The sequence below is a fragment of the Budorcas taxicolor genome, chromosome 11, assembly GCF_023091745.1.
Source record: "Budorcas taxicolor isolate Tak-1 chromosome 11, Takin1.1, whole genome shotgun sequence".
Taxonomy (NCBI): domain Eukaryota; kingdom Metazoa; phylum Chordata; class Mammalia; order Artiodactyla; family Bovidae; genus Budorcas; species Budorcas taxicolor.
This window is the reverse complement of record NC_068920.1, coordinates 158,631,720-158,655,282: the sequence shown is the minus strand read 5'-3', so window position 1 is coordinate 158,655,282 and position 23,563 is coordinate 158,631,720. Positions and strand designations below refer to the sequence as shown.

At 58.0% G+C, this 23,563-nt stretch overlaps 2 protein-coding genes across 5 annotated transcripts in view; one reads left to right on the top strand and one right to left on the bottom strand.

Annotated features, from left to right (window-relative positions):
- Nucleotides 1–2,298: 2,298 nt before the first annotated feature.
- SH3GLB2 (SH3 domain containing GRB2 like, endophilin B2) lies at nucleotides 2,299–19,133 on the top strand. 2 transcript variants are annotated; one of them, XM_052647665.1, is made up of 12 exons: nucleotides 2,299–2,474; nucleotides 6,687–6,828; nucleotides 7,798–7,926; nucleotides 12,018–12,151; nucleotides 12,426–12,518; nucleotides 14,640–14,702; nucleotides 15,827–15,976; nucleotides 16,420–16,443; nucleotides 16,983–17,072; nucleotides 17,357–17,457; nucleotides 17,857–18,097; nucleotides 18,380–19,133. In XM_052647665.1, exons 1-12 carry the CDS (start codon nucleotides 2,412–2,414, stop codon nucleotides 18,485–18,487), a joined length of 1,338 nt encoding a protein of 445 aa, XP_052503625.1. In that variant the 5' UTR covers nucleotides 2,299–2,411; the 3' UTR covers nucleotides 18,488–19,133. The 2 variants fall into 2 exon arrangements, with proteins under 2 accessions (XP_052503625.1, XP_052503626.1); XM_052647666.1 differs by lacking the exon at nucleotides 15,827–15,976.
- Nucleotides 19,134–19,941: 808 nt separating this feature from the next.
- The window catches only part of NUP188 (nucleoporin 188), a 41,632-nt gene continuing 38,010 nt past the window's right edge, over nucleotides 19,942–23,563 (bottom strand). For all 3 annotated transcript variants that reach the window (XM_052647680.1, XM_052647677.1, XM_052647679.1), the window contains 9 exons: nucleotides 23,417–23,509; nucleotides 22,873–23,031; nucleotides 22,434–22,571; nucleotides 21,744–21,818; nucleotides 21,417–21,650; nucleotides 21,179–21,310; nucleotides 20,885–20,958; nucleotides 20,624–20,753; nucleotides 19,942–20,520 (listed from right to left, as the gene is read on the bottom strand). In XM_052647680.1, the coding sequence (XP_052503640.1) occupies nucleotides 20,344–20,520; nucleotides 20,624–20,753; nucleotides 20,885–20,958; nucleotides 21,179–21,310; nucleotides 21,417–21,650; nucleotides 21,744–21,818; nucleotides 22,434–22,571; nucleotides 22,873–23,031; nucleotides 23,417–23,509 (1,212 nt within the window). In that variant the 3' untranslated portion in view covers nucleotides 19,942–20,343. The remainder of the gene's footprint in view (nucleotides 20,521–20,623; nucleotides 20,754–20,884; nucleotides 20,959–21,178; nucleotides 21,311–21,416; nucleotides 21,651–21,743; nucleotides 21,819–22,433; nucleotides 22,572–22,872; nucleotides 23,032–23,416; nucleotides 23,510–23,563) is intronic.

Here is a 23,563-nt window from a genome sequence, read left to right as displayed (position 1 = left end):
TTTCTTCCAAGGAGTAAGCGTCTTTTAATTTCATGGCTGCAGTCACCATCTGCAGTGATTTTGGAGCCTTTAATAAGGAAGAGGATACTTTCTGAGTTATTATGAGGATCTCTTGTGATTATTCACTTTAAAGTGCTCAGTGTTCAGCCTGGAAAGGGCTTAGGAAATTTCGGCCATTGCTATTAGACAAACTGCAATAGCCAAGTGGAAAGCTAGATAAACAGATGAAACGTACAGACTGGGCGGAGACAAGATCAGGAATAAGTAACACTTACTGTCTCTCTCTTCTCCTTTACCCTGTTGTTTTTCTTCCCAGGATCTGACATGGTTATATATCTGTTTGTCCAAGAAGGGAGGGGCCTTGTTTTGTTTACTGCTGGGTCCCTGGCACCTAGAACACTGCCTGCCACAGAATTAGTGCTGATAAGGTGTTTCTCCTTGACCTGACCGAAGTCAGGTTCCTCTAAGCCCTCTACTCAAGTAGGTTCAACCTGAAGTTTCTGTCTTGTAGAGTGAAGTTTTAGCAAGAATTCTGCGGGGCCAATTTAGCAAAATCTCTAACCCTGGATTTCTGATCACCCTCCACAAATGATCAAATTCTTCATCCTCCATCCTGAATATCTTATCACCTGGGCCTGCCTTCAGCAAGAATCTCACTAGCGTCAGTGTTCCTGCTTAGTCATTTTCCATCCACTGACCCCTAGTCTGTTCATGAGCTATAAATCTCCACTTGACTTTATTGTATTTGGAGTTGAGCCCAATCTGTCTCCCCTACTGCAAAACCCCCACTGCACTGGTCTCTCTTGAGTAGTCTTCCTTGCCATCCTTAACAAGTATCCTGATTTTTTTTTTCTTTAACCATGCTCAGTGTAGTTACCAAATGAATGAACAAGTTACTATATTGATTTATAGCTGTTGAAAGGCGATATGGCTGGACGCTGGCTAAATGAATGATACAGTCAGCTACAGACAGACACTGATAAATAAGTCAATGATCAATACAAATAGAAATACGTAGTGAACACATAGAAACACACAAAGAAACAGAGATGAACTGCAGGTGTGTGAGTGACATGAACACTGATGATAAGTCCATGCAGATAATATACAGATCAGTGGTTCTGAACCTGGGGTGCACATTTAAATCACCTGGAAGCTTTTCTAGACTCTACTTGTCAGGCTACACCTGTATGGAGAGAACCAGGGCTGGGAGTGGGACCAAGGATTTTTAAATAATCCCCCAGGTGACTTGAAGCTCACTCTGGACAGACAGACTGGGGTAGAGAATGGGGAACTGGTGTGAGTGCAGGGACGTAAACAAAGCTAGGAATCCAGGAGACAGAGCCAGAGAGGAAAGGGTACAGGCTCAGGAACAGAGCTCTCCACTGTGTAAGAAAATGACGTCTAGAGGTAGAGAGAGGCGAGCGGTGGAAACAGGTCATAAACCTATTCCAAGCCCTTTGGGAGCAGGGAATATATGTGCAGGCCATCCTTCTGCCTGTCTTGGTCTGTGAGAAACTGGTTCAAGGTCAGCACTATGTCCATGCCTGGAGGGTTCCTCCACCTAGGCTGAACAGAAGCCTCCCTTTCTCTCCTCCTTCCCTCCTCGTTAACTCTCTGCACACACTTTGAGCAACCAGAGGGTTATCTGAAGCCAAACAGCCATTCCCTGGCGGTGGTCCTTAGTGTCACTAAAGTTGGAGTAGAAGAGGAGGGGCGCTAGAGAGGTCAAGCTGATGGTGGTGGTGGTTAGTGGTGGTGGCACAGAAAGGTCCAGGTCTAAAGAGGCCGAGAAATAGGGAGCCAGAGGGGCCAGCCGGCGAGGAGGGCGCGAATGAACAACAGGAGAGTCAGTTCAGTTCAGTTCATTTCAGTTGCGTCAGACTCTGCGACCCCATGGACTGCAGCACACCAGGCTTCCCTGTCCATCACCAACTCCCAGAGTTTACGCAAACTCATGTCCATCGACTCGGTGATGCCATCCAACCATCTCATCCTCTGTCGTCCCCGTCTCCTCCCGCCTTCAATCTTTCCCAGCAGCAGGGTCTTTAAAAAAAAAAAAAAAAGGAGAAGAGGCACCGATGGGCCAGGAGCCACTGGACCGGTAACCCAGAGATGCTGGCCCACCGACGGCCGCAGGGGGGCAGCCGCGAGCACCCTCCAGCCCGGCCGCCCCGCCCCGCCCCGCCCCCCAGGAGGCTCCGCCCCCGCGGCCGGCGCCCCGCCCTGCGCGCTCGGGCAGGCTCGGGCGGAGGCAGCGGCTGCGGCGGCGGCGGCGGCGGCGGCTGGGACGGGCGGGCGCGCTAAGGGCCGGAGTCCCGGCAGCAGGTGGGCGCGGGGAAGGCTGGCGGCGGCGGGCCGGGGACTGCCGGGCGGCGCTCGGGCCGGACGCACCGGCCTTGAGGAGCGCCATGGACTTCAACATGAAGAAGCTGGCGTCGGACGCTGGCATCTTCTTCACCCGGGCCGTGCAGGTGAGGAGGCCGTTGGCCCTGGGCCCCGCGCGGCCGGCGGGCACCCCTGTAACAGAGCCCGGGGCCGCGGGACAAGGCCCTCGCGGCCGCCGCTCCTTCCCGGGTCGCCCTAGCCCCCCACCAGCCTTCCTTCTCTTCTACGCTGCCCAGTCGAGAGAAGGAGCCCCGGGGCGGCCGACTGCACTGCCCGGTACTACCCTCTGCTTGGCCCGGGGGCCGAGGAGTGAGCTGGGCCTGCCTCGGCTCCGCTGCCTGGGCGGGAGGTGTCAGCCTCCCCCTTTGCGACCTGCCGGGACCGAGTTATCCCACTGCCCTCGCGCCCGCCCCGCCCCGGTGGGGTTTCTGATGATGAGAGCAAAAGGCACCAGGCGGCTCCTGCCACCCTCCCACTGGCCAGCAGTGACCCTGACTCCTGGCCGGCGTTTGGAGGCCTGAGTTCCAGGCCCAAGGACTTGTGCCCCGAGGCCCCTGAGCCCTTCTCTGAGCCTCAGTCTTCACACCTGTACAATGGGCTGTTGGAACTGATTCCCTCGGGTCCCTTTTATATGCTTGGATAGTCAGTGCGGAAGCCAGGAGGGCTGGGGTTATTATTTCCTCTCTGCTCCATGGCAGGCCTGTTTCCTCGTATTTCCCCAGCCCCAGGGGAATGAGGAGAGGGCTGGGGTCTGGCTGCGTGCCCTCCTTGGGGAGCTGTACGCTGGGTGACGCTAGGATTAGAACAAGTCCTATCCATCTGGGGGCAAGGAGAGAAACTGAAGCAGCTTATCGGTGAAGACCGGGAGTCAGCTGTGGGCGTGGATGCCCCCTCTTGTGACTTTGAGAAGGGTGGGGGCTTCACCTCTCGGGGCCTCAGTTTTTCAGTCTTTTGAAAATGGCCTCAGCAACCCCTCCCTCCCAGCATGGATGTGAATGTGCCTGGCACTCCGTGTGGACGTGCTCACTAGAGGCAAGTCACTCTTGCTGTAACATGCCTAGTATCGCACCCGTGCAGCCTGTGACCTTGGGCCAGTCACTTCTCTGGGAGCCTGCACGTGCCCTTCTGTCCATCAGGAGTGGCACCAAGTCTGCCTCCAAGGGTGGCCACAGGCTTGGGGCTTGGCCCAGTCACAGCGCCCCGGGAACAGATCCTGTCGTTTGTCCTTGCTGTGGCGGTTGGTTCTCTGGAGGAGCCCAGCCCCAGACCGTCTCTTGGAAGCCCACGTGCCCATGTTTACTAGAAAGCACAGCATCCCGTTGAGGATGGGTGCCCCAGAGAGGGTTTGCTGCCCTGGATTCCCAGCCCTGCTGGTGACCCCAGCCTTAGTGGGGATGCCTGCAGCCTGGAGCTCATTGGCCAGCCCCAATCCATCCAGAAGGTGGGGAGTTCGCCCCCTGTGTTGGTATGGCAACCACTTTATCTCCCGCATCTGGGAAGAACCTGATCTGCCAGTTTCCGGCTACTGTGGGGCCCTAGCACCCGATCCTGCCAGGTCTGCAGAGCCTGGGGCGTGGGGAGGCTTGGGCCCTGTGGCCTGGTCGGGGCAGGCCCACTGGGTCGCCCATACTGGCATGGGAGCCAGTGTCCAGGCCCCCCGCCTCCAGGGCGGAGGAGGGAGCTGGGAGCTTTATAAATAGAGGCTTTCTCTGGCTCCAGCCGCCCACCCCCTGCTGCTGCCATCTTGCAGGGAGCAGCCTCGGACTCTGCAGTCATAAGCCTCTGAAGCCTGGGCCCTTTCTCTTGGCAAGAATGGGGCCAGGTGGCAGCCCGAAGAAAGAGGGGCTTGAAATGTGACCTGGGCAGGAGAGCCCACTCGGGGGACCACCCCCCTCAGGCCAGTCGGCCCTGGGGTAGGAGTCAGCCAGAGGGGACGAAGGGTGGTTTAGTATCGATGTTTGGGCAGCTCCTCTGCGTGGGTGCCACCTTGCCAGGTGGAAGGACATGCTGGGCAAGCGCTCAGCCCCTCCAGGTACCGAGGGCACTTTGAAAGAGCCTCACCTCATCCCCACCCCGTAAGGAACAGAACCTGGGAGAAGCAGCTGGAGGCTGGATCCCTTCTGCATGCGCGATCCTAGGGTGGTCTCTCAGTCCCCGAACTGTGGAGGGGTTTGCAGAGTTGATCGCGGTGATGGGAACAGCTCAGCGAAGGGCACCCAGGCAGGGAAAGCTAAAGCATATTCAGGTAAGATGCCAGGGAGCGGGGAGTGGGCAGCAGAAGTGCTAGTACCAATGCTGTCAGCAGTACTGACTGTATTACTAGGAGCGGAGGCAGGAGTGACGATAATGAAAGCCAGGGAGGCTGTAGCATTGTTTTCATCCGAGCCGGGCAGGCAGCAGTGGACGTGGGAGGGATGCCCAGGACGTTGGAAAAACCTGGTTGGAGTCTGAACGTGGGTGGATGTGTAGTGTGAGGGGCAGGTGGCCAGGCGGGAAGTGCTGCCCATAACCGTGGCAAGAAGGGGAGGAGATACTGAGCGTGACACCATCACCGGAATCAGAGCGGCTGGTCCCATCGGGGTAAGGACGTCCCTAGGTGGCTCCTGGGAGCTGAGGAGGGACCTGCAGGAGATCTTTTATTGATGATGATGACGACGTTGACACCAGTTGACATTTATCAGGCCTGTGCTGTGTGCTGACCATAGAACTAAGCACCTCCCGAATATTCTATGAGATGGTTCCTGGTATCACCATACCCCCGGTGGAAACTGAGGACCAGAGAGGTGACTTTGTCTCTGAGCCTCAGTTTTCTCATCTGGAAAATGGGGCTAGCGCCACCCCCACCCTCAAAGAGGCTGGGTGAGGGCAGGCCTGTTCAGGGCCCAGCTCTGGGAGGCCCCGGTTTGTGGAAAGTGAGGAAGAAGAGTCAGGAGAGCAGGGAGGGAGCCACGTAGGGAGCCGTAGGTTCTGACCCCTGCCCACCTAGCCCTGCAGAGAGAAACCCAAGCCCCCATGCATAATTGATGGCTGCTGAGCTGGAGCGGCCTGAAGCCGGTGGGGCCTCCCGCTCCTTGCAGCTGGAGCTGTCCTTCGCCTCTGGGTGACTCAGGGCTGCCAGATCATCTGAGAAGGGCCTCCAGACCCCCAGCCTATGACGACCCTGACTCCAGTGCAGCCTGCCTCTTGCCTGGCCTCGGTGGCCCCTTCTGTGAAATGGGAAACTTGCCCGTGCTGAGCGCCGGGTCAGCACTGTCTGTTGTTGTCAGAGCTGATCTTGCTCCTGTGTGGTTTGTCTCTGACCACCACCCACCACGGCTGGACAGGGCCTTTGAGATCAGAAGGGCCAGGACCTGGGCTGGTTTCTAGCTGTTCTATGTGGCCCCCATGGCCTCAGCCAGCTCGGAAGGGGGACCCTGTGACATCCTGGTCTCTCCCTGGCTTCAGGGCAGGGCTGCCGAGCTTCCTGGGCCTGGGCGTGCCCAGCAGTTGGCTCGGATGAGTTGGCACTGCTCCCCATGTACCATGCCAGTCAGCAGAGGCATCCTCCATCCCACCCCTCTCCCTTCCCATCAGATCTTTATAGCATCAGCCCTTACACTGGGCACCGAACTCCCTGCCAGATCCTGGCCTTCATATCTTACCCACATCTTTTTTATTGCCTTCTCACAACCTACGAGGGAGATGCTATTCCTTATTATTCCCATTTTCAGCTTCAGAAATTGATGCTCAGAGAGACAAAGCCACTTGGCCCAGGTCACACTGCTCATCAGAACTGAGACTTGAATCATGTTCCTCTGGTTCTGGAACCTGGGTTCTTCCCACTCACTCCCCCAGGACCCCTTCCCCGGGGCTCCCAGCTGCCCTGGTGCCTGCTGATCACCCCAGACCTTGCTCTGTGCCCCTTGTGTCCCTGAGCGCTCGTTACCAAGTGCTTTTCTCCAGAGTCAGGCTGGGAGGACCCTCAGTGATGGTCTACCAGCTGCTCCTTAAGTTGTGTTTGATTTTGTACAGGTGTGCATTTGGGGGGTAGGGGGTGTCTGTATCTTTCATTGGATTTCTGAAACAAACTGGGATCCGCCGGCTCTGGCCCAACCATCCCATGTCACAGAGGAGCAAGCTGAGGCCCAGGGCAGGGTTGCAGTTTGGTCGGGGATGGGCTAGACTGGTTCCTGGACCAGAGGGCCTGAGTTCCAGCCAGGCAGGAGGGGTAGATGGGTGGGGCAGGGCTGGTCCTCCCCTCCCCTCTGCTGAGTCTTCCACCCCTGGGTGCTCCCCCCCCCCCCACCCTCTGCCCGCAGTTCACAGAGGAGAAATTCGGCCAGGCCGAGAAGACCGAGCTTGACGCCCACTTTGAGAGCCTCCTGGCCCGGGCAGACAGCACCAAGAACTGGACCGAGAAGATCTTGAGGCAGACAGAGGTGCTGCTGCAGCCCAACCCCAGTAAGTGGACACGGGCCAGCCCTGGCCAAGGGGCGGGGCGCCGCGGGCAGGGGCCCAGCTGCTGAGGCTGTGCAGGCGGGCCTGGGCAGCAGGCGGGACTTGGGTTAGACTCTTGGGGCTTCAGGCTGCTGTCGGTGGCATGGGAAGGGGGAGTGGTCCCCATTAAAAACAGCAGTCTGGGTGTTGGGCTCCACAATGCACTCATTCTCTGGGACGTGGAAATGCAAGTTTTGCACCGAGGAGTTGAAGCCTGGAAACTAAAACATCCCTGGGAAAAGAGGCAGGAGAAACGGGAGACCAGTCACTGGGGAGCAGGCATTGAGGGTCAGGGACGAAGGCCCGTCCAGGGTCGCACGAGAGCACAGGGCAGGCCCCGCAGCTGCAGGGGAACCTGTCCTGGGGTCTGGAGACGCGTCTGCCTGTATATCTGCTCTTAGCTAAGACGGTGTGCTCAGAGCTTCCTGGGTCTGGCCAGAGCACTGTTCGCACATGTGGTGTGTGCACGCATGCTAAGTCGCTCAGTCATGTCTGACTCTTTGGACCCTGTGGACTGTAGCCCACCAGGCTCTTCTGTCCGGGGGGGGGTCTCCAGGCAAGAATCCTGGAGTGGATTGCCATGCCCTCCTCGGGGGGATCTTCCACACCCAGGGATCGAACCTGTGGTTCTTAGGTCTCCTGCATTGGCAGGCGGGTTCTTCACCACTAGCGCCCCGTGTGTGTCACGCTCTGTGAGTCCATATTCTAAGGAGGGGGACGTGGAAGGCCCGCCACCGCAGCTGGGTGACCTCAGGCAGGTACTTCACGTCTCTGGGCCGTGGCTTCTCCTTCCTCGTGAGGGGTTTCACAGGGTCAAGAGCCCGTCTCACAGGGTGGGGAATCAGCACGAGAATGTCCTGCGAGTCACCAGTGTTGGACTGGCCTTGGGCTCCTCCAGAAGGGCCCCGTGGCTTAAGCTGCTCTCTCCCACAGGCGCCCGAGTGGAGGAGTTCCTGTATGAGAAGCTGGACAGGAAGGTGCCCTCGCGGGTCACCAATGGGGAGCTGCTGGCGCAGTACATGGCCGAGGCGGCCAGTGAGCTGGGGCCCACCACCCCCTACGGTGAGCCGGTCCCTGCGGCCGGGCGGGCCCCAGTCTCTGGCCCTGACCTCCCTCCCTCCTTTCCTCCCTTTCTCTGGTCTTGTATTTACACATGTGCTGCCTGGATTCATCCTCCTTGCAAATACCTCAGTCAACAGAGCTGACAACGGTGAAAAATAGAAGCCTCCTGGGACTTCCCTGGTGGTCCAGTGGCTAAGACTCCATACTTCCAGTGCAGTGGGCCTGGGTTCCGTCCCTGGTCAGGGAACTAAGACCCTGCAGACCACATGGCACGCCCCCCCCCCCCCAAAAAAAGAGCCTCCTTTACCCACTTTTGGTTTGTGTGCATTTTTTAATAGGATCGTATTATCTTATGTGTGCGATTCCACAACCTGATTTTTAAACTTGTGTTGCTTTACGGATTATCTGTTCACAATAGCACTTAAAAGAGCCGCTTCAGTCTTTGCTTTTTATTGAAGTTTTATTGAGGTACAATTTATGTACTGTAAAGCGCACTTGCTTTAAGTGTGTGATTTGGTGATTTTTAGTATATTTACGGAATTGTACAAACATCCCTCAATCCGGTTTATTTTAAAATTTTTAATTAATTAATTCTGAATTAGAATGCAGTTGACCTACAGTGCTGTGTTAGCTTCAGGTATACAGTGCAGTGATGCTGTCATATACACAGATACATGCTCCTTTTCAAAGTCTTTTCACTTTGGGTTATTCCAAAATATTGAGTATAGTTCCCTGTGCACTACAGCTGGCCTTGCTGGTTATCTGTTTTATAAGTAGTAGTGCGTATGTGTTAATCCCAACCTAATTTACCCCCTCATTCCCCCCCCACACACACGTCCCAGTTTCTCCTTTGGTAACCATGTTTGTTTTCTATGTTTGTGAAGTCTGTTTCTGTTTTAGAAGTTAATTTGTATCATTTTTTAAGATTCCACATTGGTGTGGTATCATGACACTTGTCTTTCTCTGCCCAGTATGACAATCTCTGGGTCCATCCATGTTGCAACAAATGGCATTATTTCATTCTTTTTTTTTTTTTTATGGCTGAGTGATGTTCCATTGTATATATTTATCACATCTTTTTATCCATTCGTCCCTTGACAGACATTTAGGTTGCTTCCATGTCTTGGCTGCTGTAAACAGTGCCACGATGAACATCGGGGTGCAGGCAGCTTTTCTGTTTTCTCCAAGTATATACATGCCCAGGAGTGGGATTGCAGGATCATATGGTAGCTCTGTTTTTACTTTCTGAGGGCGCCTCCATACTGTCCTCCAGAGTGGCTGTGCCAGCTTACATTCCCACCAGCAGTGTAGGAGGGTCCCTTTTTCTCCACACCCTCTCCAGCATTTATTATTTGTAGATTTTTGATGATGGCCATTCTGACTGGTGTGAGTTCATACCTCACTGTAGTTTTGATTTGCATTTCTCTAATAATTGCAATGGTGATCATCTTTCTGTGTGTCTTTTGGCCATCTGTATGTCTTAATCGATGTGTCTGTTTAAATCTGCCCATTTTTCACTGGGTTGTTGGTTTTGATGATGTTACACCTCATGAGCTGTTTGTACATCTGGATTGCTGTTTTGTTACTATTCTCCCTGTATCTCAGGTCTTTTTTGTTTGATCCTCTTTCACTGACTTCTTTTGAGTTAAAAAGATATTTTCCAGTGTAACATTCTGATTTCTTTGCTCCTTTTTTTCTTTAACTTAAAACATTTTTCTTAGTGGTTTTAAAACTTGAATCACAACATGCACTTTAACTTAACACAGTCTACTTGAGAGTAATGCTAACTGAATTCCAGTAAAATATAGAAGCTTTGCTCCAGGATAACTCCCTTCCCTCCCTCTTCCTCTGTGCTCACATTGTCATACATACTATTTCTCAACAATACAGTTTTATAATTACTGTTTTATGCAATTGTCTTTTAAGTCAGTTAAGAAAAGAGGAAAAAACACACCGTCTTTTGTGTGTGTCTGTCTAGTCACCTTTACTGCAGCTCTGTATCCCTTTATGTGGATTCACACTACCCTCGAGTGTCGTCTCACTTGTATGTGAAGTATTTCTTCCGTGGCAGGTCTGCCAGCAGTGAATTCTTGTAGCCTTTGTCTAACTGGGAATGTCTTTATGTTCACTTTTGGAGGGCAGTTTTGTGGTGTATAGAATTCTTGGATGAGAGTTTTTTCCTTTCATCACTTTGAGTATATTCTCTCACTATCTGACCTCCCTTGTGTCTGATAAGAAGTCAGTTCAAATCTGCTGTTGAACCCTTCTAGTGATTTTTTTTTTTCATATCAGTTGTTAAACTTTTCAACTCTAGAATCTTCACTTTTTTAAAATTTTAATCTCTTTATTGACATTTCTTATTTGAGAAGTCTTTGTCATCATACTTAAATCTCTTTAAAAAATTTTTAATTGGAGGATGATTGCTTTACAGTGTTGTATTAATCTTAAATCTTTAACCATGGTTCTATTTTTTATTTTTTGATAGAAGTATAGTTGATTTTAATATGTGTTTGTTTCTGGTATATGGCGTAGTGATTCAGTATTTTTGCAGATTATATTCCATTATAGGTTCTTACAAAGTAATGGCTGTGATTCCCTGTGCTGTGTGGTATATGCTGTTGCTTATCTATTTCATATACAGTAGTTTTATCCTGTACCAGAATTCGTCCCTCCCTACCATTATGGTTTTGGTGGTTTTTGTTTTTTCTTTTCCACTTATTTGTAATAGCTGCTTAGAAGTCTTTGTCTGCTAAATCTAATATCTGGGCCTGCTAGGAGATAGTGTCTGTTGATTGCTTTTCTTTCCCTGTGTATTGACTGTGCTTTCCTATTTCTTTGCATGTCTTGTAATTCTTCCTGGGTTATTAGTGCTGTTTGTTTCTTTAGAGACGTACCTGAGCTAATTGTTTCGAGTCTGTGTTCTTTGCTGCATGCAGCTACTGATGTCTCTGCTTATTTTTCTACTTATTCTTTTTACTTTTAAGCCTAGCTTCCTAAGGGTTGCTTCCAGGTCAGCATATGTTGGTGGTCAGCTAATGATTCATCAGAAGTCATGCTTAGACATCTTGCACAATTAAGGCTTTGCTGATGAATTTATGAGTGGGCTGGGGAACACACTCAAGTTCAGGCAGTTTATATGTGTGCCTAGCTTTTACTTCGTGAATGTGCAAAGCCTCCCACTAGCCAAGAATGATTTGGTAGCTGGGCTCTCTCCTGTGCCTCCCATGCATGCTACACACAGGCACGGCCTTCTAGACCAGCAGAGCTGTCTGGAGTGTATCAAGGCTCACTGTGGCCGTCTCATCTCCCAGATCTCCTGTTAAATTTCTGGCAGGTCTGCTGCTTATTCCAGCCAGTCCTGCAGCTTCATGTTAGCTGTGATGTTGGCCTTTCCTGATTATTTGCCATTAAGATCATTACTGCTTATGACCATGTCTTGTGGGTTTTTCTGTGTTCCAGCCAAAATCAAGTCCTCCCCCTCCAGCAGCTTCAGGGCTTACCCCACCCTGATAGAGGGGCACACCACAGAGCTTGGAGAGAGGGGAGCACATCCAGGCTAAAAAGCCACCATCTCCATGGTTCTTACCAAGGTCCTGTAGTTCTGGAGTAAATGCTTCTCAATTTGTTACTTGCCTTTGGTCAATTTCCAGAGTCCAGAAATGATTGCTTTTGACAACTGTGTCCAGTTTTGTTTTGTTTTTGAAGGAGATAGATAAATAGGTAAGTTTTTGTTTTTTGCCATACTGCGTAGGACCAAACCTGCGGCCCCTGCAGTGGAAGAGGAGTCTTAGCCATTGGGCCCCCAGGGAAGGCCCTGTGTCCTTCCTGGGGGGAGGGTTTGCTGAGCCCCTCCCTCTGTTATTCTGCAAGTCCCAGCCCCCTTCTTTCTAATGGCTGAGAGTGTTCTGGTTTTGGGGGGTCCCAGTATTTACTGGTCAATGGGTATGTGGATATACAGATTTTCTCCCATTTTCCCAGGCCAGTCATTTCTGCTCTTGCCTCTCAGAACATCTCTCTCAGAGCTCTCTCCTCCCTCCTGGGAGCCAGAGCGGAGTTCAGCCTGCCTCCTCACCCCCGACTCTGCTTCTCAGGGAAGACGCTGATCAAGGTGGCGGAAGCGGAAAAGCGCCTGGGAGCGGCCGAGAGAGATTTCATCCACACGGCCTCCATCAACTTCCTCACGCCCCTGCGCAACTTCCTGGAAGGGGACTGGAAGACGATTTCGGTGAGGAGCCTGGGGCTGCATGCCTCCTGGTGACCCTGGCTGCCCTCTTCTCAGAGCCGCGGAACCCAGCCCGGGACCCCGCAACCCTTAGGGCCTCCCCAGACGTGGCTCTTGTGGACCGAGTGGCCTGGAGTGTTTGACCTCGCCTGTCCAGGCCTCAGTTTCCCTATCTTGGCCAGATGGTCCTATGGGCTGGTCCCGCTGGGGCCGGGGGTCTCCCATGGCAGCCGTGGGGCTCACGTCCCTGATTCCCCCCAACCCCGCCCCACAACAGAAGGAGAGGCGGCTCCTGCAGAACCGGCGTCTAGACCTGGATGCCTCCAAAGCGCGGCTCAAGAAGGCCAAAGCTGCCGAAGCCAAAGCCACGGTAGGCGTCCTGCTGGGCCGGAGCGGGCGGAGGCTCCGGGTGGAGGCTCGTGGTGTTTGGCATGACCTCCCTCCCCGTCAAAGCCTGGCTGGGGGGCACTGCTCGGGGCAGACCACGTCAGGTCATGCCCGTCTGCTCCCACCCCTGACGGAACCCTGCCGACCCAGAGCTCTGGGTTCCCAGGGCAGACACTGGGCTGAGGAGCGGGTGGTGGGTAGACCCACGGCACCCTCACCTGAGCTCAGGGCAGCCCGCAGCCTCCCCAGATAGACAGCCAGTTGGCTTCTCGCATGCCCCCCGCGCTGCCCTCCCTGGATGCTCAGCTCTGTTCCCGGCTCTGCCCGGGCATGGCTCTGCTACTAACCGCGCCCCCCCCTTCGCCACCGCTCCAGCGCTGTTCCCCGGGCGCCCCGTCCTGTCCTCAGGCTCCATTGCGCTGGTGTGGAGGTCCCAGAGCTGGGCTGCTCGCCCGCCCAGGGGCAGGTCTTGGGGCCCTTCAGGGAGCCCCACGTCGCTGGATGGAGCCGGGGCTATCTTGGCTCCCCTTCTGCTCAGCCAGGCCGATGGGATGGAACGTGGCACACGGTGACCAGGGCGAGGCCAGGGTTTGGGAGAGCTGGGCCCCAGGGGCCCGGGCTGCTCGGGGTGCAGCAGCTGCAAGGCCGCCTCACACCCCGAGGTGGGAACTCCCACGGTCAGGTCTAGAACACACCAGGGACACTGGCACCTGCGCCCGGCGCGGCCCTCGGCCAGGGAAAGCCAGGTCCCCCCGCTGCCCGAGAGTTAGTTATAGCCCCTGGCCCTCCTCGCATTCCCCTCCCTTTGTGTGGCCCCTGGGGGCCACGGAGCCTGGTCGGTGCCCCTGGCAAGAGCTGTGGCGCCTCACCTGGGTGTGTGGAGTCCAGACTGGAGGCAGGGCCTTAGCCACCAGTGTCGGGTTGGGCTTAGGTAGGATGAGCTGTGGCTGCCTGAGCCCACCTTGGCGGGACAGGCTCCCCACCCCTCAGGGCCGGACAGCTGTCTGGAGTCCCTTGGCTAGGACAGGACTTCCTCTGTCTGCCAGGCCAGGGAGCGCTTCCTTCATCACCGGAGCGGCACAACCTCCGGTCTAGCTGGTTGGCCCAGACCAGCCCCGAGTTTGTGGCTTTTAGCCGGACGCCCCCTCCCAAGCTGGGCCCTGGTACAGCATCCCAGGGGGCTCCAGCCCAGCAGGGCACCCCCCGCCCCACCTACCCGCCACCCCTCAGCAGCCACACTCCAGTCAGGACTCCCGCCTGCCTGCGCTGTGGACTCACTAACTCTTTGTTTTTGTTCCTTGCCGTTCTGCTTTGGGTAACTTGGCTCAGTGTGAGGGAGATGTGAGTATACCTGTCCCACGTGCTGTGCCGCTTCTGGTTTGCCCACCTTGGCCTCGGGCCCCATGGGGCCGGGCCGGGCTGGGCCGGCCGGGCCAGGGAGGGCCATCCTCCGGGCCTTTTGCAAAGCAGCTGGTCTCCCACCGGGGCCTCCACCATGTGTAGCCTCTGGTCTGGGGGGACGCCAGGCGTTGGAGCCTGTTGAGTCAGCTTTTTGCAAATGTCAACCGCCTGTCACTCTGTCCATCCATGCATCCATCTGTCCATCCTCGTGTCGGGGGAGGGGCCTGGTTCTTGCTGCAGGAAGGAGAGATGATGGGGTGTGTGCGGAGGTGTGGATGGAGCGAGCTGGGTGGGGTAGGGGCGGGCTCTACTTGGAGAATGGTGGGTCTAACTGGGGCCTCTGAGTGAGATGAGGCTGGCCCAGGGAAGACAGGCCTGCGGACCACCGGGGGCGGATGGGTCTGTGTCCTGCCCGAGGTTCCAGGCTGTCCCCTCGTCGGCATCTGTTCTCCCGGGCTCCCCAGTGTGTCCACCCTCTTGGTCTTTGTCCCCACCCACTGAGACCCTCACTCAGCCTGCCTCCTGTGCAGGTGGTTGGCGTGGGGAGAAGGAGGTCCGTGTTATCTGTCCGTAGCCTCCTGTCCATGGGGTCAGGGTGGGGGTGCTCCTGGCATCTCCCTGGGGGAGACTCTAGGGCGGCCTCCCGGCCTGGCCCCTGCCCCACATGACTCCCCCCTCCCCCGTGAACTCTGTTCCCCGCCAGACGGTGCCTGACTTTCAGGAGACTAGACCGCGTAATTACATTCTCTCGGCCAGCGCCTCCGCGGTAAGCGCCCCCGCCCGCGCCCCGGCCCCCCCCTCCCTGCCCCCATCCCCAGCACCCGGGGCCTGATGCCAGTCAGGAGAACAGGAGGCAGAGGGTCAGGCAGGGGCCGCCTGGGCCCTGTGCCCTTGCCCCTCTCTGCCCAACGCTGAAGGTGAGCCTGGCCCGCTGCCCCACGCAGCCTGGTGGACTCCGGGGGACCCGAGAGTCCACCCACCCCTACTCAGCACCCACCTCTGAGAGCCAGGTGCCCCCTGCACCCGGAGGACAGGAAAGAGGTCCCAGCCTGGCCTGCCGGGAGGTCACAGACCCTTGGACAGGACTCGGGGACAACGCTGTCCGTCCAGCGGCCCCCAGAGCACATCGGCTAGGTGTCAGGGAGGCGCCCAGAGGCCTTGAGATGGAGCAGGGCCCCGTGGGAAGGTAGACCCGGCGGGGAGGGGGTAAGGGAAGAGCAGCCCGGGGTGAGGCCCCCAAGGTGGGGGAACGAGACCCCCGAGGTGGGGGAACGGGCGTGTCCCGAGCTGGCCCCTCCGAAGCTGAACATGAAGGCAGTGGTGGGTGGGTGGGCAGGTGGGACTGGGATTTAAGAGGGTGGGCTGGGCGGGGCGGGGCGGGGTCAGGAGGACTTTGAATGTCTGGTATCTTTTTTTCCTACAGCTTGTTGAGATCTTGGTGTTTACTGTTTAGTTGGGGAAATAGGCAGAGGACACCTGTCCCGTCATGCCTGTCGAAACCAGTGCTGGGCCTTTCTCTGCCTCTCTGTCCCTCCTTTCCCCATGGGTGACATCCTCTGCACCACCCGCCTCCCCGCGGGCTTCTCCATCTGTCATAAGCATGTTGCCGTGTGTGTGTGTGTGTGCGCGGTCCCTTGTCCCCTGGGGGCGTTAACCGCCCTGTAGTGCCCTGGCCCCCTATGGCTGGCTCGCCCACGTGTGTTCACGTGGAGGTCACTTCGTGTGTTGTGCAATCTGCCGAACGGTGCTGGGGTGGGGACGCCTCCGTCCCAGCCAGGCTGGCCTGGGTTTTGCTCTCTGTGCCCCCCAGGCCCCGTGTTAGGGTAGCAGCGGGCCGGAGGAACGGGCCTCCTAAGCCATGGTGGGGGGAGGGGGGTCTTTCTTCTTTAGACTCTGGAGGACAATTGCCGCCCCCCTTCCTGGGCCGAGTGGAAGGAGGACTATCCAGGAGGGTGGAGACGGCCCTGTTTTTTTCTTGTGCCTTTGAACCCCAGTCTGACTCTGGCACGAGGCTGCCTTTCTCTGCCGAAGGACGGAAAGGTTCAGTGACTGGTCTAGGGTCACACGGTCCTGCCTCCCAGCCCAGCAGCCTCAGCAGAGTGTCAGGGTGGGGTGGGGGACGCTCGGTCTCCCTGGAGACCCCAGTCCGAGCCTGGGGGCTTGCCTGTAGGAGAAACCCAAGCAGGACTTCCCAGCTGGCTGTCCCCCCTCCCCGCATGTGGCATGTGGGACTGGATGGACTGTGACGTCAGGGCCCCCCTCCCTCTCACACCAGGCCTCCCCCCAGCCTCAGCTCCTGGTGGGATTGTGGGGAGGACATTGGGAAGTGTGGGGGGTAGGAAGAGGTTGCAGGGGGGGGGTCTTGGGAGCTGGGGCAGGGGCCCGGGCTCTGGGGTACAGCCATCCCCCACCTCCCTTCCCCTCCCCTGCTGACCACTGCCCCCTCCCTCCCCTGCTGACCGGTCCTGTTGTGGTCTCTGCAGCTCTGGAATGATGAGGTGGACAAGGTGAGTCGGGGCTCAGGGAAGAAATGGGGTGGGGAATGGGAGTCCAGGCTCGCCTGCTGTCATCGGGGGCAGGTCTGCGTCTAGTTCTGAGCTCTGCCCTGCAGCTGCTGGGGCCATGGTAAGGGGCGGTCACTTCCCTCCGCCCTGCAGCACACCGTGGGCCCTCCGGAGGCCAAAGCAACTGTTGGTTAAATTTGTCCCTGCTGGGTGGTGGCCTCAGATGGACAAATGCATGAGTGTGAAAGGCCAAGGAGGGCACCCGAGGCTCTGTCTGCCCACCCAGCAACTGGCCTCCTCTGGGGGGTTCCCAGGCTGGGCTAAGGCTTCTCCAGGAGGTCAGGGCCCCAGGCCTGAAGTCAGGGATGAGAGGTGAACCCCTGCCCCAAAGTCTGCATCCTGGGGTGGGGGTGTGGGGAAGTCCATCTACCACAGAAGGGAAGAGGAGACAGCTCCCGGGCGGCTCCGGGGGCGGGAGGAGTCTGGTGGGAGGCCGGCTGGGGGCCATTCTTGTCCTCGTGCTCATCCCTGGCCCTTCCTAGGCTGAGCAGGAGCTCCGAGTGGCCCAGACGGAGTTTGACCGCCAGGCGGAAGTGACCCGGCTCCTGCTGGAGGGGATCAGCAGCACCCATGTGAGTCCTGTCCTGTTTCCTCTTTCTTTCGTCCCGTCGTCTTTGCCACCCATGTGTCGGACACCACGACTCTTAAGATCACGTTGAGGCAGCTAGTGAACCTGGGTGGGGCAGAGCCCACAGTCCTAAAGGTCCCAAAGCAGGGGGTATGGCCCCCTCCCCCGCAGAGAGCAAGAGGCCTGGGCAGAAAATGCTGGATGCCAGGGTCTGTAGAGCACGGGGTGGGGAGTGGGCCGCTTCGTCCGCCCGCGGGCGCCGGGTCAGCCACTGCCTCTTCCCTGCAGGTGAACCACCTTCGCTGCCTGCATGAGTTCGTCGAGTCTCAGACCACGTACTATGCCCAGTGCTACCGCCACATGCTGGACCTCCAGAAGCAGCTGGGCAGGTGCCCACCGGGGACCCCTGGCTCCCAGCTCCCCCGAGCTCAGAAAGCCCCCGTTGACACCCAGGGTGGGGTGGAGGGCTGCTGACCGTGGTGGGGCATCACCCTCGCCTCTGGGCCTGGGCACTTCATCAGGAGGACAGTAAGGGGTGGCTGGCCTTAGGGACCTTGGGTGCAGGTTCTGGGGTGGGGTGGGGGGTTGTGGGGACGGCAGGGGCGTCTCACTTCCCCTTGTTTCCCTCTTCACGCCGCCAGCTCCCAGGGAGCCATGTAAGTAGCGAGGTGGTCTTGCCTCCGCGGCCATGGGCGTGACCGGTGTTTTGTGGGGCATGTGGGCACCTCCCCCCAACAAGAGGGTGGCTCCGGGCTGCTGAGACAGGCCCCCCCGACTCTCCTCTCCAGATTCCCAGGCACCTTCGTGGGCACCACCGAGCCCACCTCCCCAGCCCTCAGCAGTACCTCGCCCACCACCGCCGCAGCCACGATGCCCATGGGGCCCTCTGTGGCCGACCTGGCCCCTCCAGGGGAGGCTGCTCTCCGCCTGGAGGAGGTGGCCCCACCGGCCAGCGGAACCCGGAAAGCCCGCGTTCTCTATGACTACGAGGCAGCAGACAGCAGCGAGCTGGCCCTGCTCGCCGATGAGGTGGGCCTGGAAGCCACAGGGACGGGTTGGCGGTCGCGGGGCACAGGCTGGCTTAGGGGGCCAAGGCACCGGAGCTGGGGGCATGGGGTCTGAGGACCCTGCATCATGGGCTCCCCGCCTCTGAGGGGTCTGGGGGGTGGGGGGACAGAGGCAGGTCCAGCTCTGAAGAGGCAGGCTCTCTGATCCATCTCCATAGAGCAGCTCAGAGGGTGCCCACCACTGGAGGCACAGGGCCCCCTGTGTAGCCGGGGCATGACCCTCCTCCTCTGTCATCCCCTTCAGCTCATCACTGTCTATAGCCTGCCTGGCATGGACCCCGACTGGCTCATTGGCGAGAGAGGCAACAAGAAGGGCAAGGTCCCCGTCACCTACTTGGAACTGCTCAGCTGAGCAGGCCCCCTCCCCCAGGCCCTGCCCTCTGCCCTGGGCGCGGGGAATGGGTGCAGCCCCGCCTCGTGTCTGTTGGTGACCCAGCTGCTCAGCGTGGGGAGGCTCACCCCAGCCCCATCCTGCCCCTTGGCCGTCCAGCTGCGAGGGGCCCCAGAGGCTGAATGATCCCGGCTCCTCTCCCGGCCTGCTTCTGACCTGTTTCTGGAGCCCCCCCACCCCTGCCTGCGTCCCTGAGCCCCCCAGCCCTCTGGCTCCTGTTCAGGAGGGCAGGCCTGGCTGCAGCAGCTGCGTTCAGTGCCCCGGCCCATGGAGGGGGTCAGTGCAAGACGGGCTGAGGATGCCCTGGGGCGCACCCTTGGCCAGAGAAGAGTACCTGCCTTTTAGTTGCCAAAAGCAGCAAAGGAGGCGAGGTAGGCAGGCAGGCAGGTCTGTGGCGGGCCGGGGACAGGGGTGCAGTCCCCCAGGGATGCGCTGCAGCGGAGGGGAGCCTGGCTGGAGCGGCCCTCCCCTCCCAGCCCTATTGCTAGAGCCAAGTCTGGTGGCTGCCGCCTGCACTCTCCACACTCACTTTTTAACGGATCTTTTTACTCCGCCTGTCTGCTTGCTCTCTAGCCAGTGACCAATAATAAACCATCCTCCGTGTGCATGTTGCCTGGGCTCTGGTCGCGTCGTGGGCCTCACAGGCGGGAAGGGGAAGAGGAGGCGACACGCTACCGCACTGCGCCCTCCTTCTAGGGGAGGGAGTGATGGGTCCCTCCTCCCTCCCAGGGCACCCGTGCTGCTCCTCAGGAAGGGGATGCTAGTCTGCTGCAGCTGCGTCACTGACGTTTTTTCCTGAGAAAAACCTACCTGAACTGGGGCAGAGTGAACTGTAAAATGTGCATGACGGTTTACACTTGGGTAACTGACAGCGCTTCCCAGGGACCCGGCATTGAGTGCAGCACGTTCACGCGTGTTCTCGTGTCCTCCCAGACAAGCGAGGGAGAAATCAGGGTCACCTCCTCGAGGTTCCGTAACTGCCAAGTGGCCATGCAGGGACTGTAGCCCAGGTTAGTCTAGTTCCCGAAACTTCCCAAGTGATAGCTTCGGTCCACAAGCCAGGTTGTAGATTGAGGCTTGCAGCTGGGCCAAGAACTCTGTGATTAAGTCCCAAGGAGGCCAGAGCCACCCCACTCAGGGCCCTCTAAAAAGAGGGGAGGCACAGAGCTACAGACAGGAGCAGGGCTCCAGGAAAGGCTCTAACCCAGTGATCAACTCAGCCAGCTGGTAAATGGAGGTGGGGGGTGGGGGCCAAGACCTGGGTAGAAAAGACCTGAGTGTCCACCCAGTACCCCCCAGTCCACTCTGCGCCCCTGGACAAGCGGGGCAGAGCAATGCTCTGAGAGCTGGTTAGTCCTTGGGCTTGGAAGGTATACCCACACAGTTGTGTATAAACAGTATTTTAATATTTGTATAAATAGACCACAGTATTACCAAAAACTGCAAGAACAGAGTGTGGAAAAACAGACTCTCAAACCCGTGCACACAGCCTCCTGGCTGCACGTGGCATTGGCTCCCCGCCTCTCCCCTGGCCAGGGTCAAGTGCTGTGGGGAATGCTTGAGGAGAGGAATACGCCTCTTTAGGGGCACTCTGAATGTGAGACTGAGCGCAGCAGACTCACGGCTCCCCACCCCTGCTGTTGACCTCTTGATCTGTTACAAAAATAACGCTGGGGTGGTGGCTGGAGTCATGGCGATTCTGGGGAGGGTGACGAGCTGCTCTCCGGCCCAGACAGGCCATCTGCCAGCAGTACCCCTCACTCCCCAGGCCTGCCATGCAGGCTGGTGCAGAGTGTAGGCGGCAGCAGGCAGGTGCCCTATCTTTGCACGTGTCGGACAAAGGCCTGCACCAGCTGGATCAGAGGCTCCTGACTCTCGGGGCTGACCTTGGACAGAGAGGTGGACTTGCCCTGAGGCGAGGGAAGAACGCCAGCAGCAGGGGAGCTGGGGGCTCCCCGGCGGAAGTAGCGGGAGAGGCTGGAGAGGAGAGTGCTCTGCAAGAGAAGCAGCACCTGATGAGGCCCTGTGGCCGCCCTGGCAGTGGGGGGCCAGGACCTCTGGGTCGCCCCAGCAGGCAGGGCCCTCCACCCCTCCTACCAACTCTGAGCTGAGCTCCTGCTTCATCCGCTGCTTGTCCCGGGGATGCACAGCCGGGTCCCGAAGGTAACGCATCGCCTGGGAGATGAGCAGGTAGAAGCAGTTCTCCATGGTGAACATCAGGAGCGACCTGGAGGGGAGGCGGATGTGGGTGCTGCTGCAGAGGCCATGTGGGCTGTATGCATGAAGTGTCGGATCCAGGAGAGCCAGCCTAAGACCACCCCAGCCCCCAACCAAGGTCCAGAAGGAGGGCTTTCTCACTTCAGAGTTCTGGTCCCTTCCACTTGTGTGCTGAGCCCCACAGCCTGGGTGAGAGGCTCCTTTTTCTTGTCCAGCTGGAAGAGAAACGGGGGTTAAAAAAAGGTGGTAGTAACAACTCCAAACATCTTCTCATTTCACAGGACCTACACTAGGCGATTTTATCAGCTACTCGTTAACTCTCACTAGTTCCTACAGGTCAGCTCAGGCTGGGTACACAGGCCCAAGGTGGTAGTTAGGCAGTGGAAAGCTGGGAGGAAGGCCTGGGGTGAGGGGGTCAGACAATACCCAACTTACCTCTCCAAGCATGTTCAGGGCCACATTCACGGTGGCCAGAAGGGTCCCGAAGGAGGGGGCCCCTTCGGAGTCAAAAGTGGGAGTGGTGAAGCTCAGGGCAAACAGGAAGCTGTACTCAGCAAGGTCCAGGGACTGAAAAGCAAGATGAGACTGATGGAGGGCAAGACCCCCAGGCACCTCTGGGCCCAGAGAGGAGCCCCGGTGGCTCTGTGGAGGCTAGGGGCACGGGGTGGGGTACCTGATCCAGCAGGACCTGGCAGACGTCGGGGGTGAAGCGGCGCAGGGCAGCCAGGGTCCTGCTGAGGATCCTCAGGAGGCCGTACTGGACGGTGCGCAAGGCCCGCTGCTCTGAGGCCTCCGTGTCGGGAATGGGCTGCTTGGAGGAGGAGCAGGAGGGGGCAGCCGGAGCAGCTGCGGGTGGCCGCTGAGCTCGGGGGGTGACGGCTGAGGGGATGCCCTCCCCATTTTTGTTCTGGCGGGGGGGGGAGGAGAGACAACAGAGCGCTGGAGCGCGGTGGAGCTGGGGCGAGGCTGCCGGGCAGGCCGCGCGCGGGGGCTGGCTCACCTGCAGGTAGTGCTGCAGCACCTTGCGGCTGTGCAGGAGGGAGGTGCAGGCCTGGCACAGGTAGCCGAGGTTCACCTGCGGCGACAGGAGGGTGAGGGGAGCCACGGGGCGGCCCCAGGCAGCTGACCAGACCCACCCCACGGGCGCTACCAGAAACCACACGCTTCTCCCGCGTGCCCCGCACCTCCCGCAACCTCCAGCCCCAAACCTCACAGCCACCAAGCACACTCAACCAGACTCCTGGGTCAACAGATGCCTGGACGGTTTCCGAGACCCAGCTAGACACCAGGCATGGTATAAAGTCCTAAGTAAATAAGTTAGACGGGGACAGTTTTCCTGTCTTCTAGAGAAAGAAAACGGTGAGATGAAGGAGAGAAATGAAGTGACCTGGCCAAGGTCACACAGGCACAGGCCTGACTCGAGCCTGTGCTCCTCCCCGCCTGCTCCTCCAGCTGGCCCTGTTTCACTCCTGTACTAAGGGATGTGAGCCAGGGTCTATGCCAGAGCCCAGGTTCTCACCCTGTGAGGCTGGCCTATGCTATGGAGGGAAAACTTCGCTGCGGAGGAAATAAGGTAAACCCAAACCTGTGCTACCAAAGAAAACAGCCACGTTCCAGGAACAGGCCTGCCCTTCACACCCTGACCCGTTCTCCCTGAACCACCCTCCAAAAAGCTGGTCTCAGGCTGCACCTGGACATCCCGCATGAGTTGAGGCAGGTGGAAGTGCCACTCCTTCCTGAAGCTGGAGAGCTGCAGGAGGAAGCCCACGGTGTGGTCGGCCTCCTCCAGGCACGCCAGACTCTGCACCGTCCTCACTGCGTTGAGGCACTGGGGGGGTGGGGGGAACACAGGAAAGGGTGGGGTGACTCAGCCCTGCTGTGTCTGCTCCCGCCCTCCTGCAGGAACGGGAGTCCTAGGCCCTCTAACGCTGAGGCAACGGCATGACAGGAGGCTAGATGAAGATGCTTCTGTCTGAGCTGATCCTAAACCATCCCCCTTCCTCCACGGGGCCTGTCAGCCAGCAGTCCTCACGGCACCTCAGAAGTAGGGGCACCCACACTCAGTTCTGAGGAGCCCAGATGCCCTTGAACCCCAAGTCCTGACCCCAAAGATGCCAGCAGCCCCTCACCTGTAAGGTCCGCTCCTGGTGAACCCCAACGAAGTCCAGGGCCTCGGTCAGGAAGTTGTAGCGCAGGGTTTTGAGGAGCCGCTCCATCAAGGACATGGAGAGACGGTAGACGCCGGGCCAAGAGGGGGCATCCAGGGACTTCCGAGAGGTGCCGGGTGTCTGAGACACAAGCAGCAGACAGGATCACAACCCGGGCCCAGGAACCAGCTGACAGGGACCTTGGGGCCTCCCTGCAACCCGGCAGCTAAGAAGCCTGGCTCCTTTGAGGAGAAAAGCTCCTGGAAGGGGCGCCAGCAGGGCCAGAGCGGGTCCGAGGTCAGGCGTTATGCAGAAAGAGCACCAGACGGAGATAGGAGAAGCCAACGCTCCAGGTTCAGGCTGGGCACTAACTAACTGCATGAGCTTCTCTCGCTAGCAGTCAGTACAGGGGTGGGGAAGCTTCTGTATTCTCAGTGCCTTAACCAGGCCCCTCAAGAAAGCAACTTCCAGGCCCAGTGACAGCACCAAGGGGCCTGGGGAGGCAGGGCAGGCCCCTGGCACTCACCTGCACTGTCCCATTGGTACTGAGCTGGTACACACTCAGGAGAGGCAAACAAATGCTCTGGGTGATGCCGGCTCCGGCCACAGCCGTGGCCCCCTGCAAGGGAAAGATGTAGGATGAGACGGACGCTGTCACTGCAGCGGCCCGCCC